The sequence below is a fragment of the Austrofundulus limnaeus genome, unplaced genomic scaffold (genome assembly GCF_001266775.1).
Source record: "Austrofundulus limnaeus strain Quisiro unplaced genomic scaffold, Austrofundulus_limnaeus-1.0 Scaffold17, whole genome shotgun sequence".
In the NCBI taxonomy this organism is placed as follows: Eukaryota; Metazoa; Chordata; class Actinopteri; order Cyprinodontiformes; family Rivulidae; genus Austrofundulus; species Austrofundulus limnaeus.
In genome coordinates, this window is record NW_013952419.1 from 974,285 (window position 1) to 1,001,629 (window position 27,345).

General features: G+C 38.3%; 5 protein-coding genes across 11 annotated transcripts in view; 2 read left to right on the top strand and 3 right to left on the bottom strand.

The window, feature by feature from the left end:
• LOC106514083 (transcriptional coactivator YAP1) overlaps positions 1-3,701 on the top strand; it is a 14,573-nt gene extending 10,872 nt beyond the window's left edge. For 2 of the 3 annotated variants that reach the window (XM_014003179.1, XM_014003180.1), the window contains 2 exons: positions 835-935; positions 1,116-3,701. In XM_014003179.1, coding sequence (XP_013858633.1) covers positions 835-935; positions 1,116-1,294 — 280 coding nt within the window. In that variant the 3' untranslated portion in view covers positions 1,295-3,701. Of the gene's footprint in view, positions 1-834; positions 936-1,016; positions 1,049-1,115 lie in introns of those variants that run through there. The other variant, XM_014003181.1, reaches the window with a different exon arrangement.
• A 2,081-nt stretch (positions 3,702-5,782) lies between these two features.
• birc2 (baculoviral IAP repeat containing 2) lies at positions 5,783-11,427 on the top strand. 2 transcript variants are annotated; one of them, XM_014003186.1, is made up of 13 exons: positions 5,783-5,838; positions 6,801-7,691; positions 7,784-8,064; positions 8,168-8,467; positions 8,576-8,864; positions 9,492-9,591; positions 9,712-9,790; positions 9,870-9,915; positions 10,075-10,239; positions 10,316-10,414; positions 10,502-10,657; positions 10,802-10,843; positions 10,941-11,427. In XM_014003186.1, the coding sequence occupies exons 2-13, from the start codon at positions 7,559-7,561 to the stop codon at positions 11,132-11,134; spliced, it is 1,884 nt and encodes a 627-aa protein (XP_013858640.1). In that variant the 5' UTR covers positions 5,783-5,838; positions 6,801-7,558; the 3' UTR covers positions 11,135-11,427. The 2 variants fall into 2 exon arrangements, with proteins under 2 accessions (XP_013858640.1, XP_013858639.1); XM_014003185.1 differs by having other exon boundaries at positions 5,784-5,838; positions 9,997-10,239.
• On the bottom strand, positions 7,785-19,409 carry ddx52 (DEAD (Asp-Glu-Ala-Asp) box polypeptide 52). Of its 3 annotated transcripts, none has more exons than XM_014003184.1 (15): positions 19,246-19,409; positions 18,857-19,070; positions 18,450-18,583; positions 18,149-18,334; positions 17,935-18,078; positions 16,770-16,881; positions 16,609-16,681; positions 16,302-16,505; positions 16,129-16,219; positions 15,928-16,050; positions 15,698-15,848; positions 15,421-15,496; positions 14,999-15,091; positions 12,165-12,167; positions 7,785-7,794 (listed from the first exon to the last, which is right to left on the bottom strand). In XM_014003184.1, the coding sequence occupies exons 1-13, from the start codon at positions 19,330-19,332 to the stop codon at positions 15,016-15,018; spliced, it is 1,671 nt and encodes a 556-aa protein (XP_013858638.1). In that variant the 5' UTR covers positions 19,333-19,409; the 3' UTR covers positions 7,785-7,794; positions 12,165-12,167; positions 14,999-15,015. The 3 variants fall into 3 exon arrangements, with proteins under 3 accessions (XP_013858638.1, XP_013858636.1, XP_013858637.1); XM_014003182.1 differs by lacking the exons at positions 7,785-7,794; positions 12,165-12,167 and adding exons at positions 14,364-14,519; positions 14,622-14,894 and having other exon boundaries at positions 15,020-15,091; XM_014003183.1 differs by lacking the exons at positions 7,785-7,794; positions 12,165-12,167 and adding exons at positions 14,364-14,519; positions 14,613-14,894 and having other exon boundaries at positions 15,020-15,091.
• rpl23a (ribosomal protein L23a) lies at positions 11,677-13,795 on the bottom strand. Its single transcript, XM_014003187.1, has 5 exons — positions 13,750-13,795; positions 12,813-12,993; positions 12,444-12,620; positions 11,932-12,001; positions 11,677-11,733 (listed from the first exon to the last, which is right to left on the bottom strand). Exons 1-5 carry the CDS (start codon positions 13,772-13,774, stop codon positions 11,719-11,721), a joined length of 468 nt encoding a protein of 155 aa, XP_013858641.1. The 5' UTR covers positions 13,775-13,795; the 3' UTR covers positions 11,677-11,718.
• A 2,332-nt stretch (positions 19,410-21,741) lies between the features above and the next one.
• heatr6 (HEAT repeat containing 6) overlaps positions 21,742-27,345 on the bottom strand; it is an 11,767-nt gene continuing 6,163 nt past the window's right edge. For both annotated transcript variants that reach the window (XM_014003189.1, XM_014003188.1), the window contains 6 exons: positions 26,787-26,921; positions 26,360-26,482; positions 26,151-26,275; positions 24,130-24,226; positions 23,846-24,050; positions 21,742-22,429 (listed from right to left, as the gene is read on the bottom strand). In XM_014003189.1, coding sequence (XP_013858643.1) covers positions 21,858-22,429; positions 23,846-24,050; positions 24,130-24,226; positions 26,151-26,275; positions 26,360-26,482; positions 26,787-26,921 — 1,257 coding nt within the window. In that variant the 3' untranslated portion in view covers positions 21,742-21,857. The remainder of the gene's footprint in view (positions 22,430-23,845; positions 24,051-24,129; positions 24,227-26,150; positions 26,276-26,359; positions 26,483-26,786; positions 26,922-27,345) is intronic.

The window sequence follows — 27,345 nt, forward strand, 5'->3', positions numbered from 1 at the left end:
GTCTGGATAACAGCAGACTGACTGCTGGTAAAATATACGACAGGTCTGGACCACTCGTGAATTTTGTTCGTATCTGAAAAAAATCTTAGAATAAGAAAACATTGGTGAATGCCACAAATTCTCCTAAATCACTCGTACGCACAACTTAAGAACAAATCTGTGCGTACGAATGGTTCTTGCATGAGGCCCAATGTTTGGATGAGCTGATACTGTCTCAAAGAAATCCAATGAAAGACTCCTCTAAACTAAGACAGAGCTGCAGGTAGACCTCTGCTCAACTAAACTTTAAACAAGTCAGGGCAAAGCATTACTAACTTAAATGAGGAGTATTTTTTTTCAGAAGAAAATAAAACACTGCTTTATATTTACAAACCCYTCTGTAAAATGTGGCGATGACTATATCATATGGTTTATGTTTTGTTGCAGATTGAGTTGTATCAGTGAGTTATAATGTTACAAACATCTCTCCATGAACTGGTTCTCATAACAACTTCAGATATTTAAATTAGGAGTTGTACGTAATAAATATCTTACCTGTTGTAGATGACTCTTTGAATAGCCTCAGATTGGATAAATAGAATTTTAATCTGGTCGACCAGCTGTCTACAGCAGGTAAGATACTAACCTTTGCAGAACCAGTTTTAAATCATCTGAAACATCACTTTAATGTTTCGACCTTGAGCATAATGAAATGTTGTTGAATTTTGGAAGTTATCAGGTGCAGCATATTTCAAATGTCTTTGTTGTCTAATACATGAAATATGGACGTTTTTATCATTCATYAAGTAACATTTGTTTCTCTGAAAACAAAGGAATGTTTGTTTTCGTCCGCAGGGCTCACTCTCGCAATGAGAGCACCGACAGTGGTCTGAGCGTCAGCAGCCTCCCTCGCTCATCAGACCACATGTTGAGCACCGTGGATCATATGGACACTGGTAATAAATGTGAAATAAATGATTTTATCAACAAAAGTTATGGTTTTTATATATTTCTCTCTTTGTTTTTCTTCTTTCCAGTGTTTCCTATAATGTAACCGTGATAGTTTTCTACATTAGCTTCTTTATTTCTTGTGCCTGAAAGATTAGCAGATTGTTTTGTGATTCTGACTCGTTCAGGAGACTCCAGCGAGCCCCCGTCGGTCACCATGCAGGAGATGCCCGTGCTGCCGATAACCGAAGGCGAGGAGCTGATGCCCTGTATCCCCGACGGTTTGAACTCGGACCTCCTGATGGACATGGAGACCGTTCTCTCCGGGCCGCACATGGACAGAGACAGCCTCCTCACCTGGCTATAGACGCAAGTTACCACTGCCGCCCCAAACTCCCGACAAAATCACAAAACATCGAGTTTTCATACTGTGACTGAGAATTCTGGACTCAAACGTGGTACAGAACAACAGAATACGCTGCTGTTGTATGGTGGATATCTAACACTGCTCACTCCTTGAGGAACGGGGGGTGGGGGCTCACAGAAGGTGGTAAGCTGCTGGTGTTTTTATTTTTATGGATCTGGTTTCACAAAAAAAAGAAAAAAATCATGTGGTATTTCCACTCCCTGACCAGTCTGTGATCACAGACACATTTAAAAAAACAGACTTTTTTTTAACAAGCAAACTTTTTTAAAAATCATTGTCTAGAAAAGTTAATTTTCAATAAAACATTCAAATAACATGAAAATGAAATATCAGAATGAATAAAAACAGCAGGAATAATTAACATCTCGTTCTACTACCTCTACAAATCAGTAACTTGTGAATTTTGTTACGCAGTGGTCACAGGTGTAATTGGAATTATTTTCCTCAAAAGCAATAATGGTGACATTGAGCACAGAATCAAATATTTTTTGGGCTGAACACTACAATAGTAGGAAACGTCCTTGTTCTGAGCAAAAACAGAACTAAAGGTTGCTTCTGTCAGTTCAGAAAGCTCACAAACAAACAAAAAAGTATTTAAAAATATTTCTATCTGAGCCAACAAATCAAAGTTAAGTGCCTTCACATGTATACAAAGAAGTTTTAACATGAGCACACTTTAATTTTTTCAACTTTAAACAGAAGACGACAGCAGCAGACAAAGGAAGTCTTCAGTAAAMGAACTTAAGATCACTATAATGAACTAAATGCAGGAAACTCATCTGGTTTTAATTTAAATCATTCTTCACCTCTGCTCAAAAAAAAAAAAAGATACAATAACCGTGCTGTAAGATCGTGTGGTTTCAAATGTCTTGGCTATTTTTAAAACGGATATAGGTTTTGTTAGGATTGCTTTTTATTTTAGGAGTTTGGTGCCTTCCAGCGTTGAYGGCGGTCGTCTCAGAGGCAGTATTTATTGTAGGTTTCTATTTAACGGTGTTGTCTTGGAACGTACCACAGTTCTGTTTTTCAAGAAACGACGCCCTCTAGTGGCCATCTGAGCCTGGGAACGGTTTAACCTACAAAATTTAAAACTTGTACGTCCTCAAACTTAAACAGTTCTTTCGTATACTCCCTTATCTCATGGTTTAGTATTGGTTTTTAAAATTCTTAATGATTTTTTTAGAGAGACTTTATTAACCACTCAGAAATACTGACAAGTTTTAGTTTATTGATGGTCTCTGTCAGTTTTCCTTGAGTTCATTGGGTAAATCCAAATATTTTGATGCGTCTTTGTTTTGAGTTAATTTCTAAAATTAATTTAGTCCTGAATTATTTTTCATCATAATTATGCAGTGATGAAACTCGAGTACGCCTCATCTTTTTTTATGACAAATTTTAGTCTTTTTTGGAACAAAATGAGACCTGAACATACAAACTTTTATCTTCAAACTCCCCAAAAATCTTTGTTTATTTTAATAATCAGCATTAAGTCTTATAATAAAAACCAAGTAACCAAGTCCACATAAATGCAGTTTTCAGTGGTGTTACACTTCTAAAGGTGATTTTATTAAAATAGTAATAAAATGACGACAATGATTTATTTTAGTATTGCTATTATGTGATTAGAATGTGCAGACTTTCATAATATCACATTATGGTTACAATGCAATGGGTTAAGGTTCTTCCAAAATCAAAAAAATGTTTTACTTTTTTGGGGCACTTGTGATGCCTAGAACAGTAATAAAACAGAGATTTCAGCAGCCTTTATTGACAAATATTCCTCGTTAGTTCTGTTAAACTTTAAGCTTCATCAGTGGAAAGGTGGAAAACATGGAGTCTGATGTGACTCCTCACAAAAGCAACTAATTGCAGATATTGTATTTTTTTTACTTTATTTTTTAAACTTCAGACACTACCAGGAGCAGATGCAGATGGGGAGTTGAGCACGTACAAAGTATATAATCTTTTTAATCTGTTTATTTTCTCTGCAGTGTATTTTTTTTTATTTGAATCTTAAGCTATGAATTTCTGGTGAGCATTTCTCCTAACCCACCTTGATTTCTATATTGTATATGGAGCAATATGACAGTTTTACACCTATACATCATCCTCACATAAAGAGCCAAGTTTCCTCAAGTGCCAAACAATTCAGCTTATTACTCATCCTAGAATGCATGACACTTGCTTTATACTGTTTGTTTCATATATTGACATGTATTGTTCTATTTACAGATGAGTTTTGAAGCTATCAGACTTTTTTTTTTACCTGTTTATGCATGAATTATATAAATTTCAATGTAATCGTTTTAAAGGAGTTTCTGTTTAATAAACTTTTAAATACACCGGAGTACACGCACTGGTTTGGTTTTGTGCTGTTTTATTTTTCTTTTTTTATAAAAAAAAATAGAAAATACTGGTTAATAAATACTGAATAAATACTGCCTTTTTTGCAAAGATTACCTGTAAATAAGATGAACATATCTAAGCACAGCGCTGGTACTCTGTGCCAAATGTTCATTCACAGAAGAACAGAAGGGGATTGTAGGTTATTTCAAATAATAAAGCCTCACTGGCCAAATTTTACAAGGGATCTCTGCACTACAAAAAGGGGATGTTTATTATCTGTGGGCGGGGTTTGGAATAGGCGGGGGCGGAGGCAGGCAGAGGTTCTTGTGTGGGCGGAGTTTGGCAAAAGCGTGATTGGTCAAGTAGACTTGCCTTGTGGGGCAAGTTAAAACATGAAGTAATGTAATAACATTATTCTGAACTTGAAAATATAATTTGAGTCTATTTATAGTTTAAAATAGTACAAAGTCTCAAATTAAAAAAAGAATTGTGAACATGTAGTTTACTGAGTTCAAATTTGGTGGGACTAGCACTTGAGTTATGACTAATAATAATATTCATATTCAAAAATGTTGATCTTTTTCCAGGTTAGGGCTGTTTTGACAGAGCTGGATTGTTACACGTCCCTCCACATGTATACCGTTCAAATTTTGTGCGCTTAACATCTTCCTGTTTCTAGTTATCATGACTAAAATTAATATTTAACTAATCCATCATGTGTATGTAGTAATGAAAACAGGCCACACCCCCAAACACGTCATCAATGTATTGAAAATGATATCCACTCCAGTTGTATCGCTCTGATGATTCAGTCTAAAAGTCGTTTGTATTTTATTCTACATGCATGACATTATTTCCTCTTTGACTTCTCTCCCGTTTGTTAGTATTTGTTCTGCAGTTTTTTTTTTTTAAACCACAGCAAAGATTAATTTGATTCAGTTTTAGTTTGAGGGGGGGGGGGGAATCCCTCCTGACAGCATGATGCTGCCACCTCTGTGCTAACCCACAGCAAGGTAATGAAGTGATGCAACACCTGGTGTGTCCATCATGTTACTAGCAGATGTGTATCATCAGATAAGCAGTTTGGAAAACTCCTGACTTCCTGTCATGTGACTTTGTGGACAGTCTCATAAAAAGATTATTGAAGGAACTAACCTAATTGTCGTCTGATTTCTCAAATCTTTTTTAGAGTTAATATTGGCTACGTTACGTCTAGTTTTTTTTTCCAAATCTATGCCCCACATTATATACTCTTATATTTGATGTTTTTACTGTTTTAAAATTACATTACTTGATTAAACTATATGTAATATAGATTTTATGTTGCCCAACCTACCTTTAAAACAGATCTGCAAATTTGACTAAATGAACTGGAAAACACCATGACTGCTGCTGTGGTGGAAGTCACCTGCAGTGAGTAAGGTCATGGAACTGGTATGACGGAGATGATCATGACTCATCTGGAGGAGTGGCTGATGTAGGGAAATGCCACTGAATACAAAGTACTGCTCAGCGAGAGGTTCCCACAGGCTCTTTCCGGCCTTCAGCTTCGCCTGTGTGTAAGTACCTTGTTCTGTTGATAATCTTTATCTTGTCATTTAAACAGCCAGAAGTAATAGTTTTTATATTTTGCAGGTTTATTTTGCAATAACACTTCCCACACATCATACATGTTCCATGTGGTATTATTAAAAATGTTTTACTATTGTTATTCTCCTTAAATTGTGCCACCACTTTTAATGATGAGCTTTTGTAACTTTTGATATTAGTATTTGTAGTGACTAAAAAGTTCTCTTTAAAATAACCTGTGATTAACAGCTTCTTTTAGGTTAGTAAAATCTGTTTGACCCCGTAAATAAAGGTCAAACTTTTAGATATAATCACTGTAATAAAAGAGTAAGAACTTTTACAGCTGTTATTTTTCATATGTTAAACTGAAACACTTGCTTCTAAATGTTCATCAAATTTTAAAAAACCGCAGGGACAGAATGATAGCATTCATTGAATATTTTTTAGATTTCTACTTTCATTTCATTGATTTCAATAAAAACGGAAGTAGGAGCGGAAGTGACGTCACTTGAAAGCTCTGTAGTCGGCGAGAATCTTCGGGGCTTTCCGAGAACGAACATAGATAGGTGGTGAGTTAATCTGAATTGGCCGTGCAATTTTTAGTGTGTTTTTTTAGCTACTATTTCATGTCGTTTATCACACCCGGTTTAGTTTTAATTTATACTGAAACAAACTGTTGTGCCGGAGCGTGGAGTTAATAAATATTAGCATTCATGGCTAAACAACTGTTAGCATGCTAGGCTAGGCTAATGGCCGCTAGGCAAAACAAATAATTTGGGCGTAGATTTTTCTTTTCTTAAACGTCATTACACTTTAGTTCATTATTAAATAAGAAATACTGTTTTGTTCCAAATGTAAATTGTCATAACTTTAATTATCAAACACCATGATTCCGGTAAATGTTTGCTAAAGTAGAACAAAGCGGACAAAGGAGTCTGTTCTGTCTGATGTAGAAGTGGAAAGTACCCTTTCAGCAAGGGAAAATAATGTTAACGATACTAAGTTATGCGTTTGTTCTGCATTATTTTCTGTGAAATATACTTTACATGAACGTTATATTAACCCGCACACATTGGGCTGTAACTTCTTCTAAACAGAATATTTTAAAAGACAGTCAGATGAAAAAACCACACCTGTCGCTGATTACATTAGTTATAGATAATATTGCTCTTGATGAAATTGACCGAGTTACTCATTTTAAAGTTATCACAACTAAAACTGCATTATTAGGATTTAAGMTTTGTTAGTAAATAGGCTTGAAGTGCTTATTTTAATATTTATTGGTTAAATGGGATGTTTTCTACAGTTAATCATAATTCAGTTCTAGTTAATAAAAAAAATCTGAAGGGCTTTCTTGCTTTAGGTTCAGGTTACACAAAACACACTGATGCAACATTTACTTACGTTTACTTGACAAATCTTTGAAGAGTTACAATAAATGTTTAAAGCTTATAAGTGTCTAAATAGTGAAACTGAAACTTTGTTTAAAAAAAGGCATTTTCTTCATTTCATTTTTTTTCTTTTTCAACAGGTTTTGCCAACAATAAATCTGAGGAGGCGCGTTTCATCTTCCCCCTAAAGGATTAAAACATTTTAAGAGGGTTGTTACTATTCAATTATGGAAGCTTAGACACCCACAAAAGAGATGTCCAGGATGGGGGGAGGGGTTTGAGAGCACACATTCCCGGGTCTTTGTGTATATGTGTGTGTGTTTGGGTTTATTTTTTGTTTTGTTTTTACTTTTATATACAGACTCACCAACCAAATGTCAAAGTTTAAATTGTTAGATTGGAAGTCAGTAAAAGTAGAAGACAAAGTGTACACTGATCCTGGATGATCTGACTCTGACCGTCTCACAATAAATACAATCAGGGTGTTCTTTTAATCCCAGGATTTAAATAGATCATCCTTTTTATGGCACAGTGTTTAGTTAGACGTATATTCTCATACACTGTTACTGGAAAGACGATGCTGGAGTTTCTGCAGTTCTGTGTTTGAACTCACTGCTTGGTACAGGCGATAGGAGCAAGTTGATATTCAGAGAATGTGAGGTTTGAGGACAAATAAAAGGTGTTTGCAGTGCTGTGTAATGACAGTTGCTGGGCTGGTAGTTGTCTTTTCTTAGGAGCACTTGAGTTTCTCATGTAAATCTCATTTTCTTTTTTTCTTTTAAGTCCACCAGTGTCTGTCTACGGACTCCATTTCATTTTGACTGAGAGTGTGTGTGTGTGTGTGTGTGTGTTTGATTGAGAACAAGACCTTGGGTTTTCTCAAACCCCTCTCCCTATAATGGACATCTCTTTTTTCCTCTTACAATCAAATCCATTAATGGAAACTCTTCTTCAATTAAAAAAAAGCCCATTTTTGATGGGCTTGTGTCGCAACGGGCCCCCGCCTGACCTACAATATGACAACTCCTCAGGTAGTTTTCTCTTTTTTTATCCATGTATTTGTTCATTTGCTTACATTTAATCGTTTGATATGTGACAAAATGCTGTTGTTTTTATTCTCCAGAGCTCTTCCGACTTTCCACCTTTGCTTGTTTCCCGGCGTCCCCGGTCACAGAGCGGAGCCTGGCGAGGGCGGGTTGGTACTACACCGGTACGGGCGACCGCGTTCAGTGTTTCCGGTGCAACGTGACGGCCGAGGGCTGGCAGACTGGAGACTGTCCAATAGAGAGGCACAGGCAGCTCTCTCCTTCTTGCTCCTTCATCCAGAGCCTCCCATCCACCACCAACCTGCTCTCCTCCTCTCATTCAGCCTTCTCACCACTCCGCATCGCCCCAGCTATTCCAGTAAGATTAAAAATAAACGTTTATCAAATACAACACTTTTGTAGACAAAAGTCGTCTTTGTTTTCTACAATTTGATCTAATCATATGTTTCTGTCTTCTGTAGCTTTCTGGTCCTGGCCCAGCTGCTCCTAACCAGTCAGGTCAAGGTGAAGAAACGGTTGGTTTCCTAAACACAGCTTTCTCAGCTCCGCCTCCTTCCAGCCCGCTGACTTCTCGCGGTGTGGAGGACATGTCCCACCAGAGACCGACGTGCCATAACCCCACCATGCGTAGGGAGCAGGATCGCCTGGAATCCTTTCAGTCCTGGTCACTCTCAATAATCACCCCCGCAGAGCTCGCCAAGGCAGGTTTCTACTACCTGGGACAAGGGGACAGAGTGGCTTGCTTCAGCTGCGGTGGGCAGGTATGTTTTTTTTACACAAACTAGAACAAGAGGGTCGTCTACTCTTCAAGTGATGTGTGTTTCTGGATGTTTAAACGGCACAAAGCATGTTTTTGTTTTCCTTCTCAGCTGAATAACTGGGAGCCGGGTGACAGAGCTGTATCCGAGCACCAAAGACATTATCCAAACTGTCGATTTGTCCGRGGAGACAGGGCTGACAACGTGTCGCTGGCCGCCGCCGCCGCAACCGCAGCGTTAGGAGGAACGTCCCAAATGTCTGCCGGGGCTCCTACCCTCACCAACGTGTCCAACCCATCCATGCAGCAGAGCGAGGAGCGGCTGCTCACCTTTGTCAACTGGCCGTCTCGTATTCCTGTGCGGCCTGAGCAGCTGGCTAAAGCCGGCTTCTACTATGTCGGTACGGTCGAAATCATCGAGGCTTCTGTTGTCTCACTGTGGCTTTATTTGTCAACACATATTAAGTATGTTATATGTTGGGGTATGTTTATAGCTTTTTAAATCAAACAATGAGTTTTATTCATTTGTAAAATATCTGGTTCATAAATATGAAATGCTTATAGATAAACAGAACCAGTGTGCTTTACACATAAAACATTCATTCATCCATACAATCAAATCAATATAAGTGGTTTTCAAAGTCCAGAGAGAAGAGGATGAGAATGTTAAAAACAAACCATACTTCCCTTTAGTGAAAAATAGCGATTGTTGGTAGTTTAAATAGCGATTGTTGGTAGTTTTTTTTTTTTTAGATTTTCAATAAAAACAACTTTAAATGTCATTAGATCTGAGTCTAGGGGGAGTTCTTGTCAAAACAGGTATTTTTTTCAGTTTCTATATTTGAGTTTCATTTGCTGTGGAAATTCCATACAGTCACATTTTTTTATGAAAGACTAATCATACGTAAAAAATTTTCTTACAGTAAATCAAAACATGACTGTACAGTTCCATCATAGATCAATAACACCCTTAAAAATCCCCTAAACTCCCTGTTAAACTGAAAGTTTTTTCTTTCTTCCCTCCAAAGGGAGAAACGATGACGTCAAGTGTTTCTGTTGTGATGGAGGCCTGCGGTGCTGGGAGTCTGGAGACGATCCCTGGGTGGAACATGCTAAATGGTTTCCTCGGTAAATGCTTCCCTTCTAATTTAAGTAGATCATGTGATGAGAAAAAGTATTTTTTTTACACTTCTTGTTAATAAATCTCTAAAATTGGTCTTTTAATAATGACTCTTTGGTTTATCACAGGTGTGAATATTTGCTTCAAGAAAAAGGACAAGAGTTTGTTCATCAGATCCAAGCTCGATTTCCACGGCTGTTTGAACAGGTTATTAAAAAGCAACATTTTTATTTTCCTCCAGTTATTTGGCTGGCAAAATAAAGTTTTTGTTCTTTTTCTTAAAAAGCTTTTAACAAATGGAGACAACTCCAGAGAATTTATGGATCCTCCTGGTGAGTTGTAAACAATTCTGTTTATTAACCAACACAAAGATTCAGTTATCTGTAAAAATACTGACATGCTGCAATTTTCAGTGGTCCACTTGGGTCCAGGGGAGGAGCGGTCTGAAGATGCTGTCATGATGAACACCCCTGTCATTAAATCTGCTTTAGAGATGGGATTCGAGCGCAGCCTGGTGAAGCAAACAGTCCAGAGCAAGATCCTAACAAGTGGAGAAAACTACAGGACGGTCCAGGAGCTGGTTTCAGACCTGCTGAGCGCCGAAGACCAGAAGAGGGAGGAGGAGAAGGAGATGCTGGCTGAGGCCATGGCATCAGGTACTACTGTCACAATATTATGTTTATTTATTTATATTAAGTTGAACATTAATTAATTTAGTCTCCCTTGTTCCAGATGGTTTCACGTTTGTAAAGAGACACCAAGCAGCTTTGGTCCAGCGCCTGAAGAGCGTCGAACCCGTGCTGGAGCATCTAAGAGAGCAGAATGTTTTGTGTATGCCTCTTTTATTTTTAGTACAACAGAAAAAATATAGCCAAACGTGTGTTCAAGTGAAATAATTTCTTTCCTTTCAACCTGCAGCTGCAGAGGAGTACAGCGGCCTCCAGGCTCAGACATCAGCCCAACAGCAAACCGCCAGGCTGATAGAGCTCGTTCTCACTAAAGGAAATGCTGCTGCTGAGGTGTTCCGCAACTGGATCCAGAAAAATGACGTCCATCTCCTCAGAGACCTCATGGGTATGTCTTTCACAGCTGTCTGGTCAGACTCGTTAGTTAGGAAACGTATTTTATTGTTGTGTTGAACAAAATGTTTTGTTAGTCTTGGCTACATTATGCTTTTATTTAGATTATTATTTTAAAGCTTGGCCTTTTTACCCTCAGCTCAGTCAAATGAAGCCTCCTCACCGAGCCAAGATCTTTCAGGTATGAAAACACAATTGAAGCTCAGAAGGATAAACGTTTGTATTTAATAACTTTAAAAAAAATCAATTTGACAAAATCTTTCCTTCCCCCACTGCAGATCTGCCAATGGAGGAGCAGCTGCGGCGCCTGCAGGAGGAGCGTACCTGCAAGGTGTGTATGGACAAAGAGGTCAACATCGTCTTCATCCCCTGCGGACACCTTGTGGTGTGCAAAGAGTGTGCGCCGTCTCTTCGAAAGTGCCCAATCTGCAGAGGCCTGGTTAAAGGCACTGTCCGAACCTTCCTCTCCTAATCAGCTGGTGTTGCACCCATGTGATTAAATGTGACCAGTTTATGCTAATTCTTGTAGAAAGTTTTCATATTAAACATTTGTATCCTGTTAATTTATTGAATAGGGGGAAATAGTTTATAATCAGTGCAATAATATCACATCTGTTGTTTCCTTAAATGCAATACTTGTCACAATCGTGCAGAAATGTTGAGCTAAATTGGTAACGTTGCTTTTTTAAAAATGTTTAATAGCTTAATTTGCATTCTAATTGTTAGCTATATCTACATGATCAATAAACAGTACGTTATAATGGGTTTTTTCTTAAACTGTAAGTGGTATACCTGTGCAACACAAATTATAACTTGACCTTAGGAAAGTCATACAGCACCTGCTCATTCTGCAAGTGTAAATTCTGAAAATATCGAGTTCAAACACTAGACTTTGACCACATTAGGATACGTTCACATCTTATATAGCCCAGTCKTTTTACAGTCAGGTGTGGACAAAGCTTAAATAGAAACTGTAATGTTTGACAGAATTTTTAAAACACACAAGGAGACAGATTAAGTTTTTACAAATATTTATTTTTCTACAATTCAGCCAGTTTAGATGATGCCAATCTGTGAAACGAAAAATAAAAAGTACACGAATTACATGAAGCTCACTCGAAGTGTGAACACATCTACTTCTATATCATTTGGCATCAGTGGTTCCTTTGAAAGCATCACAGGCAATCAGATAAATAAAAAAAGTTTACATCATGTGCACAAAAGTGAAAAAACAACTAAAACCATACATTAACCCATGACAAAACTTACCTTGTTTGCAACATCCAATGCATCATAATCCGGTGCAAGACGAACGTACGCCTTCTTTTCACCGTCAGGCCTGACAGAGGAAGTAAAGTGAGTAAAAGTATTTCTTCACATGAAAATTAAACATTCTGTAAAGAGTTTTACTCCCCGACAAAACATTACAATAAATGTACAAGATAAAATCTGTTCAAAAAACAAGACGGGCCACCAAAGATAATTATGCTTGCCTTGCTTACTCTCTTAAACCCAAAGTGTCCTACAACATGACCTGATGTTAAAACCTGATGATGCAATCTGTTGTTTGGCTCATGCACTATAATTTCATTTTGGGAATTTACCTATTTTGGGCAGTAGTGTTAAATGACATGGTAAACAGAAGTTTTGTTGTTACACCAACTCATGATGAAATCCAGACTTAATTAAGCTTTATGATCTCCATCCAGCACACTACATAAATCAGCAATTTTCCCAAAATATGTCTGATGTTGCCCTGTATTAAGACCAGGACGTCTTACCTAATGAGTGTGTTGACTTTGGCGACGTCAATGTCATACAGCTTCTTGACGGCGTGTTTGATCTGATGTTTGTTGGCCTTGATGTCCACAATAAACACAAGTGTGTTATTGTCTTCAATTTTTTTCATAGCAGACTCTGTGGTTAGAGGGAACTTGATGATGGCATAATGATCCAGCCTGAAAACAAAAATTATACAAAAATGTTTATGAAGTCTCGAAAAAAAATAGACTGCATTGTACCCCAAAAACTTAACAGTGCATCAGTTCATAATCTGGAATCAGGAAGTGTCATACTTTGATCGCTATATTTTTACCATCATGTGCACGGTGTTCAATATTTCATTTGTAACATGATCAGTCAACACTCACTTGTTCCTGCGGGGAGCACTCTTGCGTGGATACTTGGGCTGTCTGCGAAGACGAAGGGTTTTAGGGCGACGGAAGGTAGGAGAGGTCCTGATCTTCTTCTTCCTTTGGTTGTGCACACCTTTWAGAACAGCCTTTTTGGCCTTCAGGGCCTTTGACTTGGCCTCAGTCTTGGCAGGGACAGCTGAGAATAAGAAAACAACTTTTTAGATGCACACTACACAATTGTAAAGCAAATACACCATCCTCCAACCATCTTTAATATGCTCTAGTGTTTTACATCAACAAATAAAAATGTGTAAATGTTCACACAATGGTACCTTTGAACTTTAAACACTTTGTTTCTTGTTTTAACCTAAATTGTACCACGTAAAGTTACCTACAATCTAAAGTACTGGGCAATCTAGCTCGCTTTAATTCAACAATGAACCATGACATCAAAATTTCATTAAAATTACCACACTTATCTTCTATCATCGTAAATATGACCATGCTTTACATTTCGGATTATGTACGGCTCTCAAGCAACAACACACCTGTATTACTACCTACGATGCACCATTACAACCTGAAGTCAAACTGCTAAGTCATGACGAACTGGTTGTAAGAATAAACTATAAAGGTGTCAACAAATACTTAAAAAAATAACTAGCCAAGTATTTTACAAAAACGGAGTAACAACATAATAGCAGAAAACACTGCTGTGTATACCACGTTTTGTCGGCAACATTAGCACTAGATGCTACATTTGCTAGCATCTGGTCAACCCAGGACAGTAGACACGCTTTCTACCGTAAATGCTTATTTAAAAACTTGTAAGCAGTTGTTTTACAACACTGAGGGTTCGTATTTTTTGAATCGAAATAATCTGGTCATTAATAAAGGGGACAAGACGACGAAATGTGAAGATTATTCATTCAGATTTAGGAGATTCACAAACCTTCCTTCTTCGCCTTCGGTGCCATGTTGAGAAAGGAAGAGCGGAAGGGGGTTTCCGGCAGATAATGCAGGGGCGAGACTTCACGACACTATCGCGATATTACACCAGTGCTCAGAGTGCGTGTCTGAATGCAGCTTTATACACAGAAATAAAGGCCTTTATATATAAACCTGTGGTTATATATAACAAATATAGCAGCTGTATTATGTAAACTATTTGCTGTAATAGAGAAAACAATATCTGAGATGTCTTTAAAAGTTTTGAGTTATATCTTTTAATGGATAAACCTTTGGAAGTCTTTAAGTAAATCACACAAATGTCACTTTGTCTTTAGGATAAAAAAAAAAAATAGGCCTAACAGTATTTTAGAAGTTAAAGGTAAGTTATTTCCTTCATTTTAATTTCTTCCAACTCCTGTCCATTTAGTGGTTTTGTCAAAACATTTTAAAATGCTTTTAACATGAAAAGCTAATAATGAATAAGCACAATACTAGACTCCYTAGTTTAACATCCAAAAAGGGCATTTTGCTCTCAAACTGCAGTCTTGTTTTACTAGGAGTTTATGCCCGGTTAATAACTCAGATTTATCATAGAAAGTGAAATAACCAACCAAAAATGGTATATAAACTTTTATTGATTTTTTTATTCAGATAATACAATGCACAAATGTGAAAACTAATATACTGATGGAAAAGTCAAAGTCCTCATTAATCTGCTTATCAGCAGTTGTTCCTCAGACCGTCTTTGATGAAACATTCAGGCCCTTCTTCCTGTTAAAGACACAATCATAATATTATGGTTATTTTACTTCATTACAGCATTTCACATATTCCTGTAATCCATTAAATGCACACAAAGACCACCTTTATTACTTTTTTAACTTCACTCCCGATGAATTCGATCCCATCTTCTGAGCTGTGTTTTTACGTTTTTCTTTTCCTCTTCCTTTCGATGCATCTCTTTTCCCGCCTCCTTTTGTCTTCTTCACCTCTTCTTGCTGTTGTTCTGCAGTTGGGGGTTCAGTTCCTGCTGTTTGCTTTTGCTCCGTTTTCTGAGCTTTGCCTTTTTTCTTCATTAGGAAGCGAGGAGTTGTGCAGATGGTGTTTCTCTTGGGAGGTTTTTTCTCAAGCCTCCGTTTTACTTTACTAAAGAGAAATGTCATAAACAAGACAATCATGACCAAAGCTTAAAAATAATGAGGGGTAACTCGAAAATAAATAAACAAAACATTTATTTGAGTGTGTTAAGCATCGTCATCTGTATCTATTACCTGTGTATTTTCTTGAAACCTATCATGTAGTCTGGTACAGGACAGCCAGCTTGTTTTATTACATTAGCAATGCTGTTGGGATGAGATGCACAAAAACACATTTCAGAAAAAAAGAATAAAACAAACATTTCTTTAATGCATTGACAACTATTAACGTGTCCTGTCACTCTCAAATAAACAAATACCAGAACATAAATTAAATCTAATTAAATAAGATTTAAGCACTTTAAGTATTCAGCAGCTTATGATACCTGTAAAGACTCCAAAGGTAAAAGATGTTGAGAGCAATAATCTAAATTTATGTAGCTTCACCATGACTGTTGCTGGTTAAGTTTTGTATTTCAAACTTGAAATAAACTTTAATAATTAAACACACACTAAGTTTCTTTATAAAGTTTCACCTGCGTAACAACGGTTTGTCGTTCTCTGTGAAGAAGGTGATGGCCTTCCCCCGATGCCCTGCTCTGCCAGTTCGACCTGAAACAGAGACATGAAGAAACTAATGGGCACAAAAAGAGAACAAATGTCTGTGGTATCATTTAGTATTTAAACAATTGGTTGACTAACATAAAAGCTTTAAAATGGGTTAAAATGTTTAGATCATAAAGTATTTAGTTTTGTAACGTTATTATTCTAACAATAAATTGCTGTTTTTCCATTGCTGCCATTCAAACTAACCGATTCTGTGGATGTACTCCACAGCGCTGGTGGGGAAGTCGTAGTTCAGGACGAGGTTCACTCCTTTAAAATCGATTCCTCTGGCGAGCAGAGCCGTGCAGATCAGCACCCAAATCTTACCGGAGCGAAAGCTGTTCACCACATTTTCCCTCTGAAACAGAAGAGCCGAGGCAGAAACCTTCAGACAGCTTCCTCGAGTCAAACTTAAACTTTCTGCTGTTGAAGCGTACCTGCTGCTGTGTGCGCTCGGCGTGGATCACGTCCACGTTGATACCTTCATACACCAACTCGTGGAAGAGCTCTCGTGCTCGCTCTTTGGACTGAACGAACACTAGCATGGGAGGGAGGAAACCCTGAAACGCAGCAACAAGAACATCCCTTCAGTCGATCTGAAAAAGCGTAAAAACSACAGCTCTTTGAAGCGTTCTTACTTTTTTGATGATGTCCCTCATGGCCACCAGCTTGCCGTTCTCTGTCCCGACAAACAGCAGCTCCTGCTCCACCGTATCCACGGCTGTATTTCTGAACAGAACAAAGTGGGGCAAAAACCACTAAATAAATCCACAGGAGAGATAATTGTTGCCATTAATAATTATTGCATTACCGGTGTCCAATGTTGACAGAAACCAGGTTGTCGAGGTTCAGCCGGCACCACTGCTCTACCACCGGCGTGCACGTGGCGCTGTAGAAAGCCCTGCGCACCTTTGCACCAGAGCAGGCGAGAAAAACTGTGGCCAGCTGCTCCCTGAATCCAGTCTTACCATCTTCAAACAGCTTATCTGCCTCATCCACAACCAACCACTCCACACTGGAACACAACAAAACAGTCAGGTGAATAAAGAACCGAAAATAATAAAAGAATAATAATAAAATAAAATAAAAACTCGTGCAGAGAACAAATAAAATGCTACCTGCTGAGGTCAACAGCAGGAGGATCCTGCTTCAGAAGGTAGATCAGTCTGTTCGGAGTGCTGACGAGGATGTCTGAAGAGAAACARGGGATTCAAACGATGAGGGGGAAAATGAACTCCCTGTTTTATTTTTATTTATAAAAACATTTGCTTTCTCTCACCGTATTTCTTGTTTGATTGTGGTCCATATTTCTTGGCAGCCAGGGAAGCTTTGTCGATGATGTGAACTCTGAACCCGACTCCGTCCGACAGGCGGAGCAGCTCTCTGTAAGTCTGAACGCAACAAAACTGACTGCAGGAATTGTTTAGAATCATAAAAACTGACAAACTACTAAAGCTTTACTTATTTTCTAARGCAGAGATTCTTAACCCATGGGCCGCGTTCCTARTGAGGGCCTCAGAAGAACAACAATTTTTAACTTTGGGCCGCAGATGGCCGCGGACCGCATTGATTGTAAATAAGGTGCAATACACTTTCTCACCACTAGTAGCAGTAGTGCGCCACTCAGATGTTTAACAACTTTTTTAATATGTAGAAGAACCTTAGAAAACTGCCGAGAATGGAAACCTATTTTAAAAAATGGAAAGTAAAAGCAAAAYTGAAAGTAACTCGTCCAAAAAGGCCTAAGTTTGTCACTAATATGAAGTGCAGCCTCTGGTTTTACCATGCAATATTTCAAAAGTTCAAAACACTATCAGTTACATTTGCAGATACAGCTATATTTTAACTTGCATTAAATTTTTGTAGTTTATTATTAAACATTTTGAATGTATTTTAAAGAAACTTTAAACTTGTCAAAAAGCTGTTGTTACTGTTATTGTTTGTCACTAATATGAAGAGCAGCTTCTGGTTCTACCAAAAGTTTAAAAAGGCTATATTTTCATTTGTACTCTATCAAATTTAGTTTTACAGTTTTTTTTATTTGAAACATTTATGTTAAACATTTTGAATGTATTTATTGTATAACCACAAGTTTATTTCTTGAATTGTCTATTTTTGTCAATGTTCGTTAAAAAAGTTATTTTTGTGCTGATAAGTCTGGGTGGTCTGTTCAAATAATTGTTATGGGCAGGTTGTCATAAACATGTCTTGTGATTATTTGACATGAGTTTTTACTTTTAAACTGTAAGTGTATTTAATTTAGCTATAATGCAAATACAATACAAATTAAACCAAGATTTTGAATAATTATCATTTCGTTTCATACATTTGTAATGTCTGACGGGGCCTCGTGCCTCTTTGTGTTCAACAAGTTGGGCCTCGAGGTCAAAAAGGTTAAGAACCCCTGTTCTAACGGATCTGAAAACTCTAACGTGTCTGTGTACCTGGCTGGCCAGTTCTCTGGTTGGAGAGATGATCAGCGCTCTGAAGCCGAGGTTTGCTGGCTGCTGCAGGTGGGCGAGCAGCGGGATGGAGAAAGCCAARGTTTTTCCTGATCCCGTGGGAGCGCAGGCCAAGAGCTCCCGACCCTGAGCGACGAACGATGCGATCAGACTCCCCTTCGTTCAACAACCGTGAAGCGTGTCAGCGTGTACTCACGTGCATCATGAGCGGTATCGCCTGCATCTGTATCGGCGTCGGAGAGTTCAGCCCTGCGTCTCTGAGGTTCTGAAGGATGCGCGCGTTGAGATGATACTCCGACTGCAGCTCCTCAAATGTGCACACAGGGTCGGGCAKGTCGCTGCCGTGCACATTTATACGGTGTTTAGCACGAATACGATTCACCTTGAAAATAAAACCAAGGGGGAGGAAAAAAAGACTGAAATATAATGCTACAGCTCAGCAAAGTAGTTTTCCAGAATATTTGATTTCAATAGAACATGATTGGTTTTATAAAAACCTTCTCCTGGTGAATTTGCTTCAGCCTCTTCAGCGAGGATTTCTCCTTCCCGTCTGTTTGCACGTTGTGGATTTTTTTGTCCAGTGAGGAGGTCCAAGTGATGCCCTGAGTCTCATTCAGCTGCCGACCATTACCTTGAGACAAACAGAAGAAAGGCAAGACTCTAACATAGACAGCTATAACATGTTGATTCTTAGCTTACCGGTAATACCAAAGCTGCCTCTATTTGTTCAAATTGTTCAGAAGCCATTTTAAAAGAAAATGCACATTTTAAAAGCATAGCTGTAAGAGGCAACTATATGTCTGCTTTGACATATTTGGTTTTTAAAACTATTATGGGTTAAACTTTAAAATATGATTCATTGAAAGTGTTACAGCTGAAGACTTGAAAATCTTTGCCTTTTTACCTTCCACCTCCACCTGGTTGCTTTTGGTCGTTTTCTTCTTGCACCTCACGTCTCCCTCCTCTTCTTTGCGCTTCCTTTTGCCCTTTTCTGTCGATCCTCCAGTGCCACTTCCCTCCTCATCCTTTCTCTGGGCTCCATATGTTGTCCCTGAGCCAAAGTAATCAATCTCAGAGACAAAGTCTGATGCAGCCTTTCCTCCTGGAGTTCTGGAAAACTACAAATTTATCACATAGGTTAAAATGGAGACTTGTATTTAACCCATAGGGCAACTTGTAAAACTTGTTGCAGTCCTCCACTAAATTGAAAATAGCAGCTAGCTAACATTAGCAGTGGTGCGCGCTGCTGTCTGCTGCAGCTTAGTATTTATTACCTACTTATATTAAACTCACCTTAAACCGAGCGGCGTCTTGACCAAATCTCTTCAAGTCGAATTTAGCCCCAGTTCCGAGCTTTCGAAACAGCTCGAAAGCATCCATTGGTGTGTGGCAGAAGCACACAGGCAGCGTGGTGTTCCCACACAGCGCTAATCAACATCCGGGTCATTCACTGCTAAACTCTGCTGCCCCCTGGAGCTCAGACACGGCATTGCAGGTATTCTTGAATTATTCAACTTCCTAAAGCCTTAATCATCCTCGCAGTTTTAAATACAAACCAAAAATGGTCTTTTATACAATCACATGAAATATAAGTAATTTCAAATACACAATTTTTTTTTTGAAATGTATGAAAAAATTAGCAGCACTGATCCCAGTTGTAAAAGTGACAGCTCATGTTACACTTGCACTCAAACAAAAATAATAATACTCACTTTATGTTTTATTTAAATGTTAAAAGAGTGTAGTTGCACTTTCAATTAAAAAATGTATGTGGAACCAATTTATAACATGTTGCAAAGCTTAAACATGAATGTGTAGTTTATTTGGCTTTACAATAAAAATGACACACAACCGTGTGCAGGCGTTTTACAGTTTGATTTCTGTTACAGCTGTGCATTGATGATTAAGGCACTAGACACTCAGGAGCGAGAACTTGCTTTTGATTGATTCCTTTGACCTTTTTACAGTTTTTGTGYTCTACATATGTTGCCTACTTCCAGTTTGTTGGAACATACGGTACTTAAACATTGTTCATCTTTAAATGTTTAAGCTGTGATCTAAAGTCGTTCCAACTCCTAGCAACATTGCACATTGAGGAAATGTTATCACAACATTAAATTCCAGTAAAACTAATTTATAAAAATGCCTATATCCAAAAGTCAACAAAAAAGCAGGTACAAAGGACCAAAAGAATAGTATGAACGCTGCTGACTATAAGTAATTATTTAATCATGTGATGCTTGATTTTATGCATGTGCATTAATAACTGTAAAAAGCTCAATAGAATGAAGAGATATAAAGTTAAGTTGATGGTTTGATCTGTCCCCTTTAATGGGATTGCAAGACATAAAAATCACAGCTACTTGGCTCTAAATTTTCCACAAGACTGTATCTAAACCACTCACCCATTTGCTTTGTAACCATGAATAAATAGCCTGAACACATAGAGCTTTATCAAGCCCATACTCAAAAACTCTTTACACTGAAGTCATTCAACATTATACAAAATTACAATAAATATGAGTCTGTTAGTTTTCTTCCAGTTTTGTTTTACAGGAAGTTTTATGAATCAGAAAGCCCTTCATGGTCAGCTGAGTGACACTTTTATATTTTTCCACATTTGGAAAAGTTAGAAAAAACCTGATCCACACAGGAATAAACATGTTGGGACTGTAGAACCTCTGAAATAAAACATGATTAATGTTCAGTCAGCCATCTCTGCTGTGGTTAATAGACAATGTTCATATCTATCTGCTTCATGATTGCAATAATCAACATAACATTGGGCCTCATGCAAGAACATTTTCKTATTTTTATCCTAAATTTCTCTTTTTTTTTCTTAAGGTCTCATACAAACAAGCCACGTCAGATTCAACAAACTCTTCTATCTTCAGGAAAAGTGTGCAAATGAGGAGCGTAAACTGATGAATGTGTATCAGATTTTCATGCACGAGAGGAGATTAGCATAATCTACCAGCCTAAAAACACCATATAAGGCTGTGTTTACTGCCCCACATACCAGGAAGTGTCCATTTATGAAAATGGCAGAGCAAAGTGAAAAGAATAACTTTACGAGTTTGGAGATTAAAAAGAAAATCTGTCCTTTTTAGCAGCGTCAGCTGTGGAATTAAAGGAGCTGCTAAAACCAAGGAATGAAATGACGACTGCTGTTTATGCCGTGTCTCCTTTGGGTCGTACAGTCACAGAAATAAAAATCTAAATCATATTTATATCTCTCTAGTCCTGCTCCGCATTTCCTTTAGTCAAATATTTTTAATTTAAGTGTAAACAACTGTGTTAAATATTTATTTTTATTCAGAAGAAGAGCCACAGCCCGGACCGATGGTGGTGTCAGATGCGGTTCGGAAGAATCAAGAAAGCATTTTAAAATGTCTCCAAGATATGTCTGGCACTTTGGAGAAAATCGCATAGCTGCTGTTCTGAATAAATCTCAACAAAACAAAATTTAGTTTAAAAAATAATCTGTCAGAATAAAGTTGTGTTCACTTCCCGTTGACCTCATTATATACTGAGACAAATTAAACTTCAATTAACGCAGTTTAAGATTCTAGTTTGAAATCTTCATATTAATATTGTAGTGTTAATTGCATTAATCTTGAAACAAATGAAATATAAAGTTATTAGTGAAGAAAATCCATCTGATAACAGCAGACTGACTGCTCGTAAAATATACAACAGGTCTGGACCACTCGTGAATTTTGTTCGTATCTGAATAAAATCTTTCAGGGGAATTGTTCTCCTAAATCACTCGTAAGCACAATTTAAGAACAAATCTGTGCYTARGAACGGTTCTTGCATGAGGCCCAMTGTGTTCCACACAGAAAATAACTGATCGGCTCATCTTCAGTCACTTTTTCTGATTTTAAGTGCGTGAAAATAAAAAGCTAAAACTCTTCACAGATCTTTAAAAGATCCTCGATGAAATGAACCACCACCTGCTTTCCTTCCTCCACTCCTTCAGCCTCTAGCTCTTTAAGTCTGATCAGAGTCTGCTGCAGATCACAGATCCTCTGCTGGGGGTTCACACCGTCCGCCTCAGAGTTTCTCTCTCCTCCAGCTTCATCGTCTTTCTCTCCTCCTCCTCCACCGTCCCCTGTCAGATATTTAACCAGGTGCTCCCTGATGCCCCGCCCCTCCTCCCCAGCCAGCGACGCCCCGAGCACGGGCACGTCCTGCGCCTCGCTGATGCCGAGCAGGTGCAGCAGGGCCCGCGCCAGCGTGTGTCTCAGGCTGGCGCTGTAGCGATACTCCAGGAAGTCGTTTGTGTCCTCGCTGTTCTTCAGCGCCGTCGCCAGCGAACACCACACGCGGGCGAACCGCTCCACGTCGCCGTAGCAGCTGCGGCGGGCCGGGACGGCGAGGGCGGCGGCGGATTTGATCCGGACCTTGAAGTTCTGGCAGGAGGTGACGACGTGGCAGAGGGCGGAGAATGCGTCATGGGACCACGGAGCAGCTTCTGTCAGCAAGAAACAAATTCTAAAGCAGGGGTTCTTAAACTTTTTGACCTCAGGGCCCAGTTTGTTCAACATAAAGAGGCACAAGGCCCAGTCACACATTACCATATGGATCAAAATTACAATTATTCTAAATCATGGTTTAAAAATATAATTATTCTAAATATTGCTTTAATTTGTATTGTATTTGCATTATAACTAAATAAAATACATTTACAGTTTAAAAGTAAAACTCCTGTCAAATATTCACAAGACATGATTATGACAAACATTTTTATATTGTAACCTGCCCATAACAATTATTTGAACAAATACAAAGGTCAGTCAACAGACCACTCAGGCTTATCAGCACAAAAATATATATTTTTAATATAAATGGTAAATGGTACTGAACTTATAGAGCGCTTTTCAAGTCCCTCCGGACCCCCAAAGCGCTTTACACTAACAGACATTCACCCATTCACACTCACATTCACACACTGATGACGGCAAACTACATTGTAGCCACAGCTGCCCTGGGGCACACTGACAGAGGTGGGGCTGCCATGCATCGGCGCCACCGGACCCTCTGACCACCATCAGTAGGCAAGGTGGGTGAAGTGTCTTGCCCAAGGACACAACGACTGAGACGGCTGGACGGGGGATCGAACCAGTGACCTTCTGGTTCCAGGACGACTCCCCTAACCACTCCGCCACAGCCGCCCCATTATAAACAATAACAAAAATAAGACAATTCAAAAAATAAAATTGTAACCATAAAATAATACATTCAAAAATATTTAATGTAAATGTTTCAAATAAAAAAACTGTAAAAACAAATTAGATAAAGTGAAAATGAAAATAAAGCCTTTTTAAACTTTTGCATGGTAGAACCAGAAGCTGCTTTTCATATTAGTGACAAATAATAATAGTAACAACAGCTTTTTGACAAAATGTTTAAAAATAAACTACAAAAATTAATTTGATAAAGTGCAAGTTAAAATATAGCTGTATCTGCAACTGTATTTGATAATGTTTTGAACTTTTAAAATATTGCATGGTAGAACCAGAAGGTGCACTTCATTAGTGACAAACTTTGGCCTTTTTTAAAGGGTTGCCTTCATTTTTGCTTCTACTTTTCATTTAAAATAGGTTTCCATTCTCTGCAGGTTTCTAAGTTTCTTCTTCTACATATTAAAAAAAGTTGTTAAACATCTGAGTGGCGCACTACTGCTACTAGTGGTGAGAAAGTGTATTGCATCTTATTTACAATCAATGCCCTCTGCGTCCCTAAGTTAAAAACTGTTGTTCTTTTGAAGCCCTCAAGATGGCGCTCACGACCCAGAGAATCTCTGTTCTAAAGCAACCTTCAGAGCAGACCAACAGACTGAGAAACTAGAATCAGAAACYAGATAAAAGCCCTGCGAAGGCAAACTTACCGAGAGGCAGGGCGGGGTTTCTGAAAGCATTCCCCAAAGCGCAACAAGCGTTCCACCTGACCTTCATGGTGGCTTCAGACAGGACTGTTCTAACCAGAGCACGGACTGCGTCCTCCAAAGGGCGCTGGAACACAGAGCGGGTCATCTGACTGTCACGCAGGAAGTGAAGCAGATTCCCGAGCACTCGCACCGCGTTCGACTTCACCTGGAGGGACGGAAGTGAGGCCAACAGGTTCACAAATCATCACCAGGAGCTCGTGCTTGTGTCGTGTGATTAATCTCACCTTATCTTTGTCTGTGGACGCTCGGGTGGCCGCCTGCAACATCTTCAGCAGAAGCATGTCGGACAGCTCTTCTTGGAAATCCACACCAACATTCTGCCTGATGAAGAGGAACAGAGAAACACATCACAAACACTTTGTCAAAGCTACTACATAGCTTAATCCTAATTTATGCAAAAATGTAGAAATATTTGACAGATGGCCTGTCCTGAGCCTGGTTCTGCTGGAGGTTTCTTCTTGTTAAAAGGGAGTTTTTTCTTTCCACTGTCACCAATGTGCAGCTCAGGATGGGAGACTGAGACTGGCTCACTTGGATTATTGTAATTCTTTGTATGCTGGCTTAGATAAATCATCTCTGCATCGCCTACAGACTGTCCAGAACGCAGCAGCTCGTCTTTTAACAGGTACTAAAAAGCATGAACACATAACCCCGGTCCTGGCTTCTCTCCATTGGCTTCCTGTTCACCTGCGAATTGATTTTAAGATTTTATTGATGTCTTTTAAAGTTTTTAATGGTCTGGCCCCATCATATTTATGTGATCTTAACATCTACACTCCAGTCAGAGCACTCTGGTCCACCAACCAGTTCCTGTTAGAAGTTCCTAGGTCCAAACTGAAATCTAGAGGTGACCGGGCTTTAGCAATAGCTGCTCCAAAGCTGTGGAACAGTTTATCTCTTAATATTCYGTCAGCAGAGACTGTTGAGGCTTTTAAATCTCTGCTGAAGACCCATTTATTTTCTTTGGCTRATGATTAAAACTGAGTTGGAGGTTCAGTTAGAGCTTTTTCATATATTTATTGTGCTTCTGTATTTGTACCTATTATTTGTTTGTTTTTTGATATGTCTTGACTGAACTGTGAAGCACTTTGGTCAGCTTTTAATGTTTTAATGTGCTATACAAATAAACTTGACATTGACTGATGAAGTGAAGGTTCAACACAATCTGCTGGCTTTTTTTATTTTTTAGAGGACATTTGTTATGACTTGGTGCTACATAGATAAACTGAAGTGAATTTCAGTTCTTGCTCAACTCTGGACCAAGGTTATAATAGTTTTGTATTTTRTATTATAGTTTAGTTTTAATTCGTTGTGACTTTTTTTCTTTTAAACCAGTTTTAATTAGTTTTTACAGTGGATTTTATCATTTTTATTAGTTATTTTGACATTTTTAATGCTTAGTTTTAGTTTAGTTTCTAGTATTAGTTTTTTAATAGTTTGAATAAACATATCTGCCAATGCATCCTCCAGCTTGTGATGTTCCTGTGAGTTAACTAATTAACAGCTATTTGATCGCTAGTTAAAGCAGTCTATTATAACACCACCTTGCTAAAATAATTGCATAACTCAATTTTGCTAATAAAATCTTGGGTGATTGTTAATTTAGGACGATGATAATAGTTGTCTCCAACCTGGTGCTACTTGTCGTTTGTTTTTCACAGGAGCTACTGAGAAGCTAGCGTCAAGGTGGTCATAGTTAGGCATCTTGTGTGAGCTTGATTCATGCAGTTTTTCCCTTGAGAAGCATTTCACCTGTTTTATCACCTGTTTCCACTACAAGATACTTGCCTTTATTTTTCTCACAGTCGTATTCAAAAAAAATCCCAAAGTGGACGTTGCTGCTTTCTCCCAACTTTTGCTGTCGTCATATGGCAGCAGATTGTAAACAAGTGTTGTTGCAGCCCACAGCTAATGTGAAACTACTCAAAAAAAAAAATAAATAAAGATCTGCATGGCTCAAAATAAATTGACAAACACTAAGGATATTCTATCTATAATTTCAGTTAGTTTTGTAAAAAGATAGTTTTAGTTAGTTACAGTTTTTTCATTTTATTACAGTTTTTATTTATTTTGATTAACTAAAATGTTTTTTTTTTATTTCAGTTTTCGTTATTTAGTTAGTTTTAGTTAATTTTAAAAACTCTGCTCTGGACGTAAGAAAAGCCGGTGTTAAATATAAACAAATATATATTTTTCCAACATATTAATTTGATTTAACCCATCCAGTTAGCAGTTTGTAGCTCACATGTTAATGATGAGTGTGTCGGTGAGGTTTGCGAGGGACCACACAGCTTTGGCCCGAACATTCGTCGACCGATCATCGAGGGCAGCGAGGATAATGTTCGCAGTGTCTGCCACAAACATCACATCCTGAGAGGAGAATTTAGATTTTATTCATTCACATGTTTTTTTTTCATTAATTGCATGTTCATTATTAAAGGTTAACATCTCTACCTCTCTCAAACTAGGGAATAGGATGTAGACCCCCAATGCGCGAACAGCTGATGTCTTCACCAGGTGGTTCTCAACGTAGGTCAGGCCCAGCAGCACGGTGATGCACATCAGCTGAGTTTTGTCCTTTAAAATAAAATAAAAATAGTGTTACACTCTGTGAAGCACAGTGTTTGCTAGGTTCAAACAGGAGGTAATAAATGTCAACTTGTTTACAAAGCACATAAAAACAGCAAGTAGACTGCAGTGCTTCACAGTTCAGCCAGATGAACTAAACAAAGAAACACAAGAAAGTCTAAAAATAACTCCAAGCACACAACAAAATGCATTTAATGGCTAAACAGGTGGATTTTGCACGTGTCCCCTTTAACTAAAACGTAAAGATTAGTTAGGTGCAAACGTGAGTTAATCAAAAAAGGAAGGAACTCACAGGGAGCTGCATGAAGGCCTGCGGCAGCACAGCWGCGAGCGTGTCACAGGCGCTCGCCTGCAGAGCGGGGTCCTGGTTGTTCTGCAGCGCTCCGTTCAGCGGCCCGCTCAGCACGTCTGACCAGAACTGCACCACCTGCAGCGTGCAAACATAACATGCATGTAAAATTACAACTTCATGCGTTTTTCTTGGACCGAGAAGTCACAATGTTGTGATCTGAATAGTGGATTTTTTTTTGTAACATTGTCCCTTAATGTAAATTTTCACATATTTGCTGAGGTTGGTGCAAACGACTTTATACACTGCAAAAAATGTCCACCCAACCAAGTTTTAAAATCTTATATCCAGCCAAAAAGTATTTTTGATCTTGTTTTGAGACTGATTTACTAAACAAGAACTGATTGTGTAAGAATAATAATCTTGTTTTATTTGTCTTGTTAGTCTGGAAATTTTACTCAAATTAAGTCAAAACTTTCTGCCAATAGAGTAAGAAAATTTTACGTGGTAAAACTCTTGAAATACTTGATTTGACTCTTTTTTTTTTCTTATTTCAAGAATC